The sequence below is a fragment of the Diachasmimorpha longicaudata genome, chromosome 11, assembly GCF_034640455.1.
Source record: "Diachasmimorpha longicaudata isolate KC_UGA_2023 chromosome 11, iyDiaLong2, whole genome shotgun sequence".
Taxonomy (NCBI): Eukaryota; Metazoa; Arthropoda; class Insecta; order Hymenoptera; family Braconidae; genus Diachasmimorpha; species Diachasmimorpha longicaudata.
Window position 1 is genome coordinate 6,038,795 of NC_087235.1, and position 17,462 is coordinate 6,056,256.

Sequence of the window (17,462 nt, forward strand, 5' to 3'; positions counted from 1 at the left end):
TGGTTCAAGCCTCAGCCACTGTAATGCCGAATAGCCGCAAATTTCCGGTATCGCTCGAACCCAATGCACATTGAACACAACTCGATATATCCGAGAATTTACGTATGGATCCTGATGAAACCCTCGAGTGTGAACTAGAACACATGAGCATTTGTGATCCATATGGGGGAGCATTGTAATTTGGGAGACAGACTGGAGCTGTTTGTTTGATCGTTCTGTGGCTTCGACAAATAATCGAATTAACCATTCGATGTAAATCCGCTGATAAATACGAATTTCCGGATAGTGAATAATCTAATCAACGTTCGTAGCAGAATTGCGGAAAAATTGATGATGAGCTCAATTGATTGTGTTTATTGCTCTATTTTATTTACGATTAACTCGGGTAATTAATTCAGTTCATTTGGAAATTTCCAGACTGCACAATTTTTTTATGTCTATTTTTTATGGGAGAAAAATTATTTAATACAAAAACGTTTAACGATTTCCTAAAAAATTCATAGGAAATTATTTCTGTAAAATTATTGCGGTGAATCATAATATTTTTCCTCATGAACGAGACCATCCGTAATTAGATAACATCCTGAACGATGAAAGGAAGGACTCTTTCAATGGAAATTAATAATTCAAACAACCTCTCCAATTAATTCTCAAAACAACTCGTTAAGAGCTTTTATCACTGCGCATTTTCACCCCGAAGTAAGAGCAGTATTTTTCATTCCAATAAAACCACCATAAACACCGGTAATTCGGATGCTGTGGAATTAATCATGGGGTCAGTTTTCAACAATGATTTATCCATTGTTAGCCCCGGGGTGTTGTCTCCTCAAACTCGAGAAACGACTTTGCCGTAAATTGCTTTTCATCGAGACCTCGAAAAGTCGTTCAATTAAACTTTGACACGAGGCAACTTCGAAGCTGAATATTTCATTGAATTTTCATTCAGCCGGCTTTCGGGGGATTGGGGGCTGGACTTGGGGGTGAAAAAAAAATAAAAACATGGGATACATGCCCGTCAAATCGCCGCTGACCAACGATCCACTCGGCGCTTTAAAGCTCCAACGTATTATCCAATATTCCTCGGTGCTGTGAGCTCTCGCCACAAATAGCCAATCACTTTGCTACTATCTCGGAAATTACTATAGGTCCTCATAGTAACGTGCCTCGTATCGTTGCATCTTATATTGAATGAACAGTTACCCCGATACCTGTCGGCTCGGGGAAGTTTTACCGATGAATTTGCGGGGAATTTTGGGGCTTTGGGACCGCGTTACCTAAACCTTCGTGAGCATCTGTGATCATCACCTTTTTATTGTTCTCCCTTGAGAGGATATGCTGGTGGAAATGTCTCGGGAGGGCACTTGGGGAGGGAAAAGTGAATGGTGGAAGTTTGGGGAGAGAACTCTTCAAATATTCACACCCCCGGAGAATTCAGTGCATTAGTTCATTGCAATTGAAACTGATAAAATATTATTCTTCAAGTTGTGAGTGAAAAAGCACTCGAGTTCCCAAGAAAATTTACAAAAAAGCTCTGAAAAAAAATATATACAAAGAATATTTTATAAAATATAATAATGGATCGACTATTGTTTCAATAAAAATTCCATAACTTCAATTCATTTCGGGTTTTCAATCACATGGGACGTTCGGGGTTGAATAACAATTGTTTTTATTAATGTTGAACGGTAGGAAGGGATCAGTTTATTACTAGAAGGGATATTTACAGTCATGTTTAATGTTTCCTGATTTTTTTTTCCTCACTGGACATTTTATGGTAGGGTACTTTCGCTTTTTCAAATCTATTCAATGTTCTCCCAATTTCGGAGTCTTCATTGCTCCATGAACAATGATAGCACAATGTCCATTGATTTCGCTCGTCATCAACAACTTTTCCAGGGACGAGAATCCTTTGAACTTTCATATAAAGCGACTTCCATTGAAACCCCGCCATTCCTTGTCAACTCAGCGCTTCTCCGGCCTTTGATCGTGAGCTTCCGCCACAAAAACTAATGATCACAACTGTCATCACTCCCCCCATCGTCCATCAGAATCCTCCATTCAACGTCGAGTGATGCTTAATCATCAAATTAATATCTGTAGAAAATGTGGGTGATCCCAAAACAAGTGGGAAAATACCTTCGGCCTCATCAATATATTTTTCCTGATAAATTGGTCACTTGATGTCAAATGGAATTGTTGCGGCAGGAAAATTCAGAGAAAATCCTTACGCATTTGAAAATTATCTAAATTATCTAATAGTTGAGTAAAATTAATTCTGATAAAAATCACCAGAACCCAATGTTTTTCGCTCCCACGTGTCCGGAAAAGCGCAGTAAATTCTCAAAAAAAAAATTGAAGCACTAAAATTGCCTCATCCAGGTTGTTAACGATGCTGGGAGTGCCTCCTGGTGCCGTCAAAGGCCGGGCAAGTGCCAAGTGGCCGTTCGATGAGAAGAAATTGATCCGAAAAACTGCTAAGACACACCGGCAAAAAGTAAATCGTGAGGAGCCAAAGAGAGGAGCGTTGAGGCGATGAAGCTGATACCCCAGGTCGAGTTGAATCGAGCGATGCCACGACGTTGGGGGCTTTTCGACTCAGCCCCACACCGACGTTGCTCGATCGAGCGCAAGCTGGGGTTGCATTAATTTTTGACCTCGATTCTTCTCACTCCATTCTACCCCATTCCCTCCCCCGCAGCCCCTTCTGGTGCACTAGGTACAACATCGACTAGTCTATTTCAAGAGGTTTTACCTCCGATAGCAGATTGTACGGGCCGTCTGTGTAAGACCTACACCTGGATAACGCAGACGGCACCGTCAAAGCAACTTGTCTGGCAAATAGAGACGTCTCATTTGTGCATTTGCTGTCTATGAATAACATCCCGGAGAAATCAACACACGTCTGTATGTCAAGTCAGATTCGCATCGGGTTTTCTATTTTTCGCTTTTTCTTTTTTTTGGGGGGGAAGTTCCTTTCAACTTGCGGAGACTATCAAGCGCTTGTTTATGCAATAAATCATAATAATTTGATTGTTTTGGTATCGGAAAAACACACTGGGTAAAAATAATTTCGGAAGCGCGGTCTGCGGTTCCCTGGAGTTGTTGTGGTTTTCTTTACTGCGATGTGCTCTCGCCCGGTTGAATAATAAATTGTAGATCCACAGGTTTTTTTATTTGTGGAGTTCTAATTTGTGGTAGCAATGGCACTGGGAGGAGTCCAGGTCTGTTGAGCTCGGCAGAAGCTTGGTGCTTTGTAAAAAAAAAATTATACGAGGGCTTCATAATTTTTACAGATGATCTAATTAAATATTACGGCATCCCTTGAAGGGGTTGAGACCCTGTGAGAATGCGATCTCATTAATCATCGAAGAGCACGTTATTTTGATCTAATGTACAATTTTCAAGTCTGTAATTCACGGTATCCAATAATCACATCAATATCTCTCAATCAAATTCCAAATTGGAAAATTCGATCAGTTAATCTCTTTTTCGGGATCGCTACAATTGCCGAATTAATCTAATTTGACTGGTACATGCCGTCGATTTCCCTCAATTGCCGTCAAGAGCGTTGGTCAGGTGATATTCATCACTTTTATCGGCGCTCCCTGGTGCAAGCTCTCCGACCTCCCGGTGTCAAAGCTCCGCACTCACCGCGTGACACTGCGGCTCGTACTCCACATTAATATTTCAAATCTCATGTACGTTGGGGTATAGTTAATGCCCCATAATTTTCACCCCCATGAACCAACTACTGAAAGCTTTCCGTCGATTACATTTAACGTTATCAGTTCCGACATTTTCCTCCGCCCGTCACCAAACGAATTACAAAATCTGCATAAATATTCAGGAGAGAATGCATCTGCATACATCAACCCCTTCTTACATTTTCATAAACAAATTATGCGGGGGAAAGGAAGAAATATTCTCGTCCTGTCTTTTGGGATATTTTTCCTCTCGATTTGTATTTTCGTGGGGTATTTCTTGGCGTCGGGGAGACTATTCCCCGTGTGTCTCTCCATCTCCGATTAATTCAATCATCAGCGGCTCCGGGCCACTCCAATTTCCCCCCTGGACGTCCGATATCCATCGGAGATGGTGTAAAGGGTGCGGGAAAGTCGCAGGGGAAATTTTGCAGTAAAAAAAAGCGCAATATTTGAATTTTTAGGGCGAGGAAAAAGCTCTTTCCAGTTCGGGTTTCAGGGAAATTGTATTCACGTGACTTTCTAGTCACTTATAGAACTTTATAAAGAGCAATTTTCTGGAAAATTCCAGGATGAGTATTGGAAAAATCACAATCCCTCGGTTATAAAAAAAAACTAATAGTCTTACGGATCAATAGGTTATTGGTAGTGAACGATTGGAGTCAATTTTTTGCGTTAAAAAAATTCAGTGTTTAGCTGTGTTTTTTGAAGATTAACGGGATTTGTCGTAAATAGTTGATTATTTTTTAGTGTAAAGTACTTGAATATTATTAACCTGTATGTACAAACGCAATGCATGCGAAAAGACTGACACCCCGGAGCGTCGCCATCCCCATTGATTCTGAATTTCCAAGGGTCTAGGAGTAGCTGTTATATGACGCTACGATGGGCTTTCATAAGCTTTCCGTTCCATGTACATGTGTAATCCTGACATAGAGAGAAGCTTGGAGTTTAGTTGGAGGTCAAATCTGACACGGGGTTTCTCGGTAATAATGTAACGAGAAATATGGGGGTGCGGTGGGAGTTGTTGAGTGCACAGGGGGATTGAGTTGTATTGAGAAAATTTTTCAAATCACAGGGACAGAAATTTCCCGGAAAAGACCTCGTGTTCCCCCCGGAAAAGTGAGGTAAAGTTGTGGCGAGAACCGAGAAATTTTCATTTTTTTCGAGTACTTTGCTTTTCCGTTACCTCAAATTTTTACCGAATATTCAATTATTGAAAAAATCTTCCTGAACACTATGGACACACTCCTAAATTTGTAAAGTCGTTGGGTCAATCTTCTCCACCAACTCCGCAACAGGAGATCATACGAAATGATTTTACATCGCTGGCAGATACGTTGGAATGCGATTCTAGGAGCCATAAAAATCGAAAGAGGTCGTGAAATTTCCACTTTCGATTTGGAGGTCATCACACTAAATTTTCAACGAATAGAGAGTTCGATGAATGGCGATAAAATGTGTCTTTGGGTATAAAATTCCGAAATACGATTCAACGAGTCCGTTTTTTTCTCTTCTCTAATCACACTCAGAGTACAATAACTCAACATTAATTTCTAATTACCCCTAAGTCAATTATAAAATGCTCGAAGCACATGTTTTCGACAGAAATAAAATATATTTTGGTTGAACTAACCCCACCCCCCATCCCTCCTCCCCAACCCCATAGACCTGCTGGCTCTGCATCACCGCAATTGACTCGCCCGTAAACCGTGTAATTGCTTCGCATTGCAGGAAGTCGTAGAATTTCACGCTCATACCCCCCTCCCCCTCCCCGCCCTCTCATCCAATACGAATAACTTTATATTTCGTCTATTAGAGCATTCAAAGCCCCACCAACACATGAGAAAAAGTCTCACGAGAATTGGGGAGCAAGAAATTGATTACAATTGTTTATTTTTAGACCGTCCAGTTTTCTCAGTGTATTGAGGAAAAATACTTCCGCCACGTGTGCACCCCCTTAACCCTTGCAATCCCCGCCGGTCCATTTCTGCTGGACCTTGGATTTCCGGGATTTATATTTCCCCCATTTGAAATGTACTCGTGTCTCATCGACATTTTATTTCCACTCAGCAAAGGCTTTCATTTCAATCTCGAGGGACTCGAAATTCACGAAATATATCCTTCGAGTGGAGAGAATTTTGATTTTATTCTTGAAAGCCCCACCGGAGGAGAAAAATTGTTCACGAGGACAACAGAGTGGAGAAATTATTTTTGTAGCCGGGGAGTGGGTGAGAGGGAGGGGGGCGGGCAGTTATGTCTCTCGGAAAATTCAGGAGAATTCAAATTAAATAAAGAGGGTGTTCGGGGGAAAAGTTTTTCCGGAATTGTTTCCATTTGAAAGGCCAGCGTTCTCGTTTCAGAATTCAAAACGGTTCGCTGGTTGTGAGTGGTGTGATCGCCAAGACGGAAATTTCAGTTTGAATTCAAAGGATCTCTTACAGTTGGGTTAATAAAACTTGTTAGCGAATTCAGAATATTGTTCTTGTCTGGTCATAGTGCTGGTGATGTTGGTGGAACTGGTGGTGACATTATCAGTGTAGTTACGGAGTTCAAATTTTCCTCGTCGGACTATTATTTTTCGAAACTCCAAAGTCTGATATATTAAATGAAATACAAGCGAAATTTTGTTTGAATTAAATTTTTTTTTCACAATATTATTGTGGGGGAAATTCTCCCTCACGAAATCTCGAATGAAACCTTTCCTGTTTGGACAGCCCCCTGGTTCCTCAGAATAAAATTTCCGGAATAACGAAATCAGCTCTGTTGGTTTCCATAAATTACCGAAGGTCAACTGAAACCATCTCCTAACAAAATAAAATGCAAATTGCGCTGTTCCGTCTTCTTTAAAAAAAATGAAAATAGAATGAACTGATGGAAAGTCCCAGTACGTTGCACCCCGTCTCTGCACTAGCAATAATCCCCCGCTCGCCGTTTTATTTCAATTTTCCCGGGAAGTGAGAAAAAGTGAGAGAAATATTTTGTTTGTTTTTGCAGACAATGGGGAGACACGAATTGTTTCCCTCGCCCTTGTAAACCACAAGATGTCATTAAAGCGTCGTAAGAGTTGTCGGATCGATTCTGTCTGAGCTACATATTCCTATTGTTCACCTCTTCCCACATCAATACCGTAACAATCTATCTGCAATATCATTTGATTTCGCGTAGATGAGAAGTGGGATAAAATAAACGAGACTCGAGTTACACTCGTTATCGATCCTCTCCTCATCACCCCTTTTGCTGGAGAAATGCTGAACTTTTACCGGAAAATAATTGTCGCCGTTAAAGTGTTTTGATGGAGCGCCAGAACGTAATCAGGGGATTACTACTGTTTCGTTCAATGTTTATAGCAAACGAGGGACTATCTATTTTGTTAACAAATGGCTGGGAATTATCTCGTCATTGCTGTCTTCCTCGACGTTTTAAGGATTGACGGTTGGATTATCACCCTCGCAAGAAAACATCAATCTTCCATCCGTAAATTTCCCTCCCCAAAGGTATTGCCCTCCCCCAAAAAATCCGATACTTCTCCCCGACTGTTTCCTGAATAATAAACTGACAATCGTACGATATGATTTTTATTTAATTTCCGGTGCGATTATTCAACTCCAACTGTTGCTCGAATGACAAAAATTATGACAGTATTCAAACACAAAATGCTGACCCCAAAAGGGGGTAACTTTGCTCTATAAATTCAGGCGATGGATTTTAGAGCGGGTGAATTCTAAAAATAAAATTCTTGTTCAGTTTATTTTTGCCGAAATAGAAGAGAAAATAATGAAAACTTCTCCCTCTTCATTGTTGGTTTACGACACCATCACAATCGAGAGTACTCACGTGAGATTAATTTCCCCTAAACGTCAGTAAAAACAAAATACGAAAAAAATTGTGGAACGAGAATTTTATTGTTTTTTTTTATGTCCCTCCAACTACGAGAACTTTCCGATTTCAGAAATTTTATCTTCAGAAAATATACTTTTTTATACTTTCGTTATTCATTTTTGCTTTTCATTCAAATAGAGATATAACGGCTGTCATATTGCCAATAATATTTCATCCCATAAAATTAATTTCACAGGAAAGCACCAAAGAACGATAAATAATTAAATTAAGAAATAGTTTTCACTCCGTCGGAAATTAATCGTTAAAAATTCTCAATTTCTCCTGTCATTATGTTAACGTGCAAATGCACCATTCAATCAACTTGTATATATTGCAAATATCGGGTGTATCGGCTCATTGTAGTCTCCACTGGTTCGTTATGAGCTTTTTCCCGCTGTCACGACCTTGCCATTATATCCAGGCGAGTCGAAGAGCCGACGGGCGTTATAATTAGGCCACAATTAAACGCACAACGGGCGGCACCAATTTCCCCGTCTTCAGCTCTCTAATGTCTTCAATGTTTTCAAGTAATCGCTCCAACTTCCCGGGGGTGGCTACAGTAATCTATCGGATCTGTCGGTTCAATACAATTCTAATGGACTGGCTTTTCACGAAGTTTGGATGCACAGAGTGTCTGTTATTTCGAGCTGTCACTCCCGGTTATGAAGTTGTTTGATGCTTCAAATTGAATCAGGTATTGAACGGGTGAAGGGGGAGGAGGGGAGGAAAATGTGAAAGTGCCTGGACGCCGGGTCGTCCAAATATTTGTGTGAGAAATGAAAAATATTTTTTGAAGCGAAAAAAAAAGGAATTGGATTCCCAAATTAAAATTTTTCTACTTAAATTTTTCATCTGTGTTTATTTTTAATGAATGGCGGTAATTTTTGGGTTTACGGCACTTGAATCGTAAAGTATAGAGCCATAGAATTATTAAACATGAATTTTGAGATGGTTAGACTGAATATTTTATGGGATTATTGAAGAAAAATTGCTCTCATGAATATAAAAATGACAGATTACGTCCAATTGAATTGACCTTTCCACTCGCCTGCGCGTGATTTCCATAAACTTCGAAAGCACAAATCACTGTAAATTCATCATTCCATTGGCTGCTCAATTTATTCAATATTGGGGTATAGATACACCGATTTGTCGGATGGATCAGCACATTCTTAAATGATGATGAATATCCTAGTGCCTGAGATTTTAATAATCATTCAATTTGCGATTGTGTGAGGTGTTGCGAACAGTTACAGAAAACGATCGTTTCCCCAGTTCCTCAAAAATATGTAATTTTAGATATTTTTGACTTGTCAGAAGCTAAAGCTCTTCGTCTCCTGACTTCATGTGACTTTTAGATATAACTGAATACTAATTGAGTAATTATTTAAACGAAAATTAGTGGAGAAATGTAATGCTAATTAGTCGTTGTTAAAAAATAAGAAAAATATCTTTCAATGGCAGAGATGGTACCCTTATTTGACGTATCTCAGTGTTTTTCTATTTCAAAGGATAAAACATGCGGATGATTTGTGCAGCCGAGGTTCATCCCGTGTTCAATTTGTCTCTGGGCTTGTTCGCCTGGAATTTATATACCCCTAGGCAGTGCAGTACAAGCTATATACGACTTACACAACATCCCCCTGATATCCATAAAGTGGAGTCTAACGGCCAGATAATTGAACCTCTTTTCAAACAATTTTCATTGGTTTTTATCTCAAAAAACTTTTGGAAATTATTCCGGCGCTGTTTGGGGAGGGCTATGGAAGTTTATTGGGTCATCGTACAGGGAAAAAAAATTAACTCACCCCTTGTGCTACGACCGGGTGGCCCGCGGCGATGAATTCTCCATTTTTCTTCCGGGGCTGGGAGAACTCAAAGTTTTGCTTGACACCGATGGCATGGCCTCACCTCCTTCTGTAGAGTGCAAACCGAGTCGAGGGGTTGACTTTCCAAAACTAACTGAGATTCCTTGGAAGTGTCTCTTCTTTTCAAAAACCTGAAATGTTTTTTCGGCTTTTGGGTTTTATTGAGTTACAAACGGTCTGTCAGAAGTTGGGGGCATCATCTCCGAGGGCGATACAATTAAAAAAAAAACAAGAGCATCTTAAGAGTTGTTTAAATAATTTTTAAATGCCGCAAGAAAAAAAATGCTTTATTCAGGTTTTTAAAAATAAAAATTGCACTCTTTGTGGTATAAATTATTCATAAAATGGTCTCATAATATTCTAATATTATTATATTGTTATGTAATGGCGCCATAGTAGTCGTGTGAGTGAATAAATATTCGCTTTACAAATAGTAGCTTTATGGAATTCGTTTACAAGCGATGACTGGGACATTATTGCACTCCAGTTCCTCAAGTTTTTCTTTTACAATGGAAATAAAGGCCTATTTACCTTCAATCGTATGAGGTGCACTGAAAATTCATTTCGCTCATGTGCCCCGGGTCACCCTATATTTCCCCCGAATAAAGGTACTCCGAGGGAGGGCACGGAAATTGGGGTGGATAAATATTTATTGGAGTTAAAGAAAACAAGGTGGATAAAACTTTCCAGACCTGAAAACAATTCTTTGGAACATTTTGACTTCTGCTGTTGGACTTTGTCGACTGAAAAGACAGAAGGAACTCAATTAAAAAATTCCCTAGGCCCAAAAAATTAAATAAACCCCATATTTACAATAATAAATAAATAAATACATTTCTGTTTCTAGTTCTGTGGTGGAGGGTATCATGACAGGAACATACCGGATATCGGTGAGTACAGGTAGAGTAACCAAAGCCATTTAATCTTCTTCTCTCAAATTTTCCTCAAAAAAATTCTCCTTAAATGCACGAATGCAGTGTATGGGCGTGTGGAGTGAAAATTGATGCTCTCAAGCATACATTTACTTGAGCTATTTACCGAGTTGTATATACTGAACCGGTGAACTCAGTGGTAGCAATTCTCAGATGCCCTAAACTCCCATTGAAACTCCACCCTCTGTTCGTTGGGTAGAAAACCACAGCGGAGAATATAGTACTGTTTAGCCTCCGGGGGTTTACCGACATTCAATGGGAGATAAAAAGATTCTGCTCTCTCAATACTCCATCGATATCCTCTCATCCCGTGTGTATTCCACCTCCGACTTGACACTTTTTTAATGGAAAGTTTTTCCTCGAATGGACCTGATGAGGTACGGGAAATGAGGATGGATAATGGGAAAAAGAGCTGGAGAAAATTAGAAGCTCGTTCGGTGGTGGAGGGTTTAATGACAAACATTCGGTGATTTTGTTTTGCTTATCACGTACGTGGGGGAGCCCAGGGCCATATTTAATCCTGGGGAGCTCAAGTGAAATACCGGAATTGCATGTGTAATGGAATCTCTACATTTCTGGGATATGTCGTAATCTGGGGAATTATCTCACTGATAATTTTATCTTCGTAGGTACAAACGAGATATTATTCCCCCTTAAATGAGGTTTTTCAAGTTGGTGAATTTTTTTTTAGTTATAAACATATTGCGGAGTCCATTTTGCTACTGAAAACTGTAATTCATGGATTATTTAGGATCTGAGGTTTTGATGTGTTATATAATAGCCTCTTCAAGTTCCTGGAGTACATCGTAATCTCGGAAATTATCTCGCTGATAATTTTATCTTCTTGGTTACAACCGAGAAATTTTTCCCCTCAAATTAAGTTTTTTAATTCAGTCAATAAATTTTTTTGAAATCGAAATTACATTGAGAGATCCATATCGTTAGAAAAAAATTATTTCGCGAATTATTTACTCATCTTAATGTCAATCAATGCAGTGTGTGAAGTTTTGCTTTAGTCAAGAAGCGAAAGTGCATTTATATTAGCTCCTTTAAATTCCTGGGTACCTCGTAATCTTGTGAAATCGCTGATAATTTTATATCCTCGAGTATAAGCAAACTTTTTTATTCATTAAATTAAGCTTATCGCCTCGATGAAAAAAGTCGAAGGGCTGCCAGACCCCAAGATGGAACATCATCTAGTAGAAGGTACTCTCCGATTTTATTTACTCCAGAAAAATGGGCGTGAAAAAGAAAATATTTCCTCAACGGTCTGCACCGGAGTGCTACACCGCGGAATTTCTAGTTTTTCCGATAGCTATCAAGAAACATCCGGGCCACTCTCTCTTGTTCCCCCGATAAAAACCCGCCCGATTTCAGTGCACAAGTAACCTAGTGAAAAAAAAATAAAATCCCCGGATTTTTTTGCTCTCCACATTACAAAACGATCCAGCACCGGATATCCAATGCTGGAGGTTTGCGTCAAAGAGGCCTTGATGTACTAAAATACACTTTACCCCACTCTTCACGTGACCGGAAAAATTCCATAGAAATTCCCAGAGACTAAAAAAATGAAGAATTCGAAATTTACCCGATTTCCGGAAGTTAGTGCTTGATTTTACCCCACCGAAATCTGGAAATTTACACGATTAATTTTCCAGTGGTCATGTTAACGAGAACGTTACAGAGCTTGCAATCAAATGTCACGAGGTCACTTGATAGCAAACTATAGCCGTAAGATTACCCTCAACTATCCACTTACAGGCAGATTGCATTGACAATAAAAATTATAACGCGACGAGTATAACGGTCTTTAGCATAACCCCAATGCTCGGGGAGGGGAACACATTCGTTGGGACTAATGTTGTTACCCCAAGTGAGTGGGTGAAGCTTTTTTTTTTTTTACCGAGTAACAGAGATTTTACGATGGCTTTTTTTACACTGTTCTACTCTTCTCTCCTCGAGCTTTTTCATTGCTCGGGGAAATACGATAATACTTTTCTCCTATCTCCATCCTCATTGCCTATGCATGGCGCAGCTTTCCACTTGACGCCATCTCGAGGCAACCCCCACCTCCCCCAGCCTGCTGCAGGATTTTTCCAATTTTTCCAAACTGACCTTTCTTTTACCGCCCCCAAGATATCATAGAAGTGCACAAGACCGTCGATGAAATGCTGAAAGTGTTTTCTCGGTTGCGACCTCACATTTCCGGGTTTATCCAATTTTTTTACGAGACGATACTCCGAGTGAATGTTGAACAACATTTTCAAAAATTAATTTGCCTTATTTATTCGATTTACTCCGACAAAGTGCCAGAATGGAGCCAACCAGGTGAATTCTTTAAATTGAATTCACCCCGAAAAATACTATTCACGTTTCCCCAAAATATCAACGATTTTCTGACCGAGTTTTCTCACTTCACCTGAAGTTTCTCGAATCGACATTCGAAGAGCATTTCGATGAGATTGAAGGATAGCCCGGTCTATCGTTTCGCTGAAGTATTTTACGATTCAACGATCGGGTTAATCGACTCGAACGCACCGGCGCCCTCGAGGAAACTTACGAAGATTACGGTTTTCTTTATCGCCTGGCCGGGGGTAGTGTCATCAGGAAGTGGGAGAGTAGCAGATAACAAATTGACTCCAAAGATTGATCAAACTGCCAGGAGAGTCCCTCGAAACCCAGTGCCATTTTCATCCTCTTTGTTGAACAAATATGAAACTGTAATGGTATTTTCCACGAGCCATCTATTCATCAATTTCTATTTTTTATTTATTACTAAATCCTCCAGCGAACCCTCCCTCAAGAACATTACAAACCAAAATCATTAATTCACATTTTAAAAAATGCGTCCGACAAATATTTTTTTTTACATAAATTGGGACAATTCAGATCATTTTTCAACATCAGTATATTTTTTTTATATAATTTTTTTCACGTGTGGTAGGAGTAAATATATTGAAGAATGAAAACCATCTTCACTGGCGAGTATGATGCATCGGGAAATTGTGGCAACTGCGAAATAATTGATGCACCCTCTCAATTTTACTCCCCGCCTTCCACTTTATTTTCATCCCTCCCTCTCCCCTCTATTTTTACCCTTTTCTATTTATTCTCCACTCTCCACTTTCACCGTTATTTACGGTAATTTTAAACTGCGAGTGACGGCGCAGAGAGCTCGGACAAAGCCCTGAAACATTTAATAACTCGACAAAAATTGTATTAAAGAGGTGCAAGAGTGTAATTACGTTACGGCGTCTGTTCTGGAAAAAGTGACTCCAAGTTTTCGCCACTTTTTCGCCTCTGGGTTCTCGGTAAATGGCTCATTGTAGAGAACTCAGGGAGACGCTCAATGAACTCGTTTCACTGGGATTTTCAAGGGGTGGCGTCTTTACGGTGAGGGAAAAAAAATCTGACGGGCTTTCTCAAGCTAATGGCTTGTCTACTCTCCAGTTTTCGTTGAAAAATTCACTCGGAATGGGCAATTATGATTTTAAAAAATTTAAGACTCCTGAATAATGAAAAGTTCAAGGGAACAAAAAAAATATGAAAAGGATTTTTCTGGAATTTATTCCTAGTTAAAAAATAATATTAAAGCAATTGTTCATCTCTGGGAAATTATTCGTAGGACTCAGATTTTGCGAAAAATTAAACCAGAAATTTTAGTGTTCGATTATTCTCGATAAATTGTGCTTTATTTCCAAATGCTTGAATCACGAAGCTCGGAGAGTCACTCGACACTGGAGAGACGGGTATAACCTCCCCCGATCTCTAGACTTTCCTCCAACGATCCAGAAACTTTATTCTTACCCCAGAAATCAATTCCTGAGGAATCCCTCGAGGTGTGTGACTCCATTGTCAGGGTGGAGACAATTTTCCGGGTATTTTATTCCCTTGTGCAGCAATCGAACCCAATTAACTATTGTACTAAGAGCTGATGGGGCTCTGTTAACAGTGAGTAATTGGATTCTCCCCTAAGACCTCAATTATTAATTAATTCAACGGAGTAATGTCTAAAAAACCGCAGGAAAAAAATTTGTCCGACTAAATTAAAACTTTTCTCCTTAATCCCTCAAAAAAACTATCAATAAATACGTTGGAACGAATATAAAAAATATTCCACGCACATGTGGTCGTACTGTACTGTCATTTGGACTTCCCCTGTCGAAGAAATTAATTAACAGAACTCGGCATTTCGTACCCCTTTCCATAAACCTCTATTTCCCTCCATTAAACGAATTAGGTCCCCCCAAGTATGATCGTGAATGGGGTTTCAGGGAATAAAATCGCATCAGCTCCAGCTCATAACCAGCGGAAATACGTGGTCTTCCGTTGCTCCGTTATATATTTTTTACCCTGATTTTTTCGTCTCACTCAGTACAGCTTCTTCGCCCCGATAACCGCAGCACTTTCCCCCTCGGGCGCCCCATCGCCGCAGAATCTCTCTACCTTCACACTGAATCAGTGCAACGAATACCCTGTGACGGTATAATTTTCAAAAGCACTATTACCCGCTCCGAAAATTGTATTATGACGTAAACCTATTTGCGAGCATCTGCGGAGAATTCCGATTCGTCCAACAGTACTTTCCTTTTTCTACTTATTTGACCGATAATTATGCTGACAAAAATTCTGGGGTGCTTGGGAGGAATTTTGGGTGGGAAAATTGTCAATGGAAAAATTATCCCCCTCCCTCCCTTTTGTCTCTCTAACTGAACACAACTATGTACATCGATTTGAGGTCATTCCCAGGGAAAATTAGATTCCGAGTCATGAGTAAAAATCGGGATCGGCCTCCAAACATCAGTAATTTGTTTTGTCACTTGGGGGTTGATTTTTTCATTTCTCGTCGATTAAACAGGAGAGGGAAAGACAGTGGCTGTTAATGAGCATCCGTAGGGGATTGAAATGCCGGTGGTTTCCTCATGAAAACATCGAGAAGAGGTGGACAGAGAGGAAGCGGGTGGGAAGAGGGAGAATAAATATTGTTGTCTCTTTGGATTTTTTTTGAAACTGGGAATTCACAGTTGGCCTGGCATTCCAGTTACTGAAGCCGACTCTCGTTAAAAGTTGACGGCGAGAAAAGCTCCAGCGACTTATCTCCCTGCTCCTCCCTTTCGGCCCCAACCCCCGTCTCTCATCGTTCACATTCCCGACGGAGCATTGTACTTACACCAGTTCATCTTTGGATCGGGGGAGGGGGATTTAAATTGTGGACTGGGAGGGATATTTTGCGACATCTACGTGACTGGAATGTATCTCGGGGAGCTTTAGGGTGCGGAGAAATCGATCGGAGAAGGGAAAACGGTCATTTGCTGGGTTTTATTGGTTATCAGGGTGAGCTGGAGTGCATGCACTGATGGCAAAGGTGGAGGGGCTTTGTTGGCGTTAACGAGAGCTTTTAATTATCACTCCAAGTACACTGGGAAGAACAACGCTTGTTGACAGACACGGATTTATTTATTTTGAAAAATATTGGCTGGAAAATTTTCAAGAGAAAATTGTTGGAAAGAAAGCTTTTATTCGAAAGCACAAAAATGTTATAATTTATTATATTAATATTCTATTTTATGCTGTCAACATGTGGGGAAAGTACTCAGCTTTCTCGTATTGAAAAGCTCCCTTTTGCGTTCGCATAAACAAGTTTATTTAGATTTCTCAACTGAAAATGAACATTTTTGAATTTTTCCCATGAATTTTTCGTGGAATTTTCAGCGAAAAGAGTTTCCACTTGTCCTCGCACTCGAGTCACTTCACCGAGAAATAATTATACTTGAAGTCCATTCGTAACTCTGGCTTTCGGTCTAAAAAAAGTTTTCCAAGTTTCGTTCAATAATCGAATGATTCGTTACCGGGCTGAATTAGTAATTAGAGAGCTAAGTCACGATCGCAGGAATGCAAATAGTTTACCAAATGGAGGAAAAGATATCCACTATAATTTATGGCAAGTGGAGAGTTTTTCATACAACAAAAAATCTTCCGCACCCCATTAATTTGTTTTTAGACCGCGTGATGCTTATATGACCCATAATTTTCGTAAAACCAAAGCCTCCACACGTCGGTTCTCTAACACCGTGTGACCTCGAGGTTCCGACACGGTGTTTGGATCTCCGGCATCTGGTGATGATTTACGCTTGTGCGGCTTTTCCCGGTTGAAAGCCGAGAACGCGAAAAACGCTGGAGAGAAAAATCGCGGTGTGAAAGGGGGACGAGGAAAAGGGTGTCTGTGCACATTATTCTCGTTGAAATCTTTTCACGGGTCTTTCCTGGCCAGTGGGAGCCCAGCGAGAGGAAAATTTTGATACGTGACTGAGTAATACCGCCGGTCTGATCGATGACGGCATTATCCACTGATAGACGCGCCGGAAAAATCGTTAATACTCCACTTTCGGGGGCATTAACTGGTAATGGCTGAGGGGGTGATACTAAGGGAAGTTCGAAGAAGCCTCGCTCGGAGAGAAATGTAAAACAGGAGATTATTTTTTATAATGAGACAAAACAATTACGAATTCTTTTCACATTTTGTGAAGTACAATTCTAGTCTTCGGACACCTCGATTGTACTGGTAGTTCTGGTTTTCCCTTGTCGGGCATATTACGAGTTTTCACGTACCTGGAAAGATCGGTAAAGCTGATACCTGTGGATTGAAAAAGTTCAGTGAAAAAGAACAATTAACAATTTTGAGGAATAAACGGTACGAGAGCGTCAGCTGAACTGGGTCACATTTTATTCAGCTTGGTGAGAGAAAAACTTTTCAGTGAAAAGCATTTTTCGGAAGCCGGATTTGCATGGATTAATTCTGACATGGAAAAAATAACTCCATATCTTCGGGGGGGAGAGCCGGATAGTCAGGGTGATAATTTATAGAATAAATTAGTCGAATCCTCTCTCAGGTTTCAGGAAACGAGAGTTAAATGGAGAAGGTGGATATTTTACGAAAAAGTGGACTTCTCGAGCATATGAATACAAAATTAGCTAGTTGGTCATTAAAAATAATTTTCCACTAATATCTTCTCATACTAAAACACTTTTTTAGTTCCTTCATTTTATTGGGGGCAAAATTGTCGTAATGAATTAATGAT

The 17,462-nt window shown here is 40.0% G+C and overlaps 1 protein-coding gene across 4 annotated transcripts in view; it reads left to right on the forward strand.

Moving 5' to 3' along the window:
* The window catches only part of LOC135167455 (transient receptor potential-gamma protein), a 33,675-nt gene that overhangs the window by 2,470 nt on the left and 13,743 nt on the right, over positions 1 to 17,462 (forward strand). For 3 of the 4 annotated variants that reach the window (XM_064130670.1, XM_064130669.1, XM_064130671.1), the window contains exon 2: positions 10,299 to 10,351. In XM_064130670.1, coding sequence (XP_063986740.1) covers positions 10,318 to 10,351 — 34 coding nt within the window. In that variant the 5' untranslated portion in view covers positions 10,299 to 10,317. The remainder of the gene's footprint in view (positions 1 to 10,298; positions 10,352 to 17,462) is intronic. The other variant, XM_064130672.1, reaches the window with a different exon arrangement.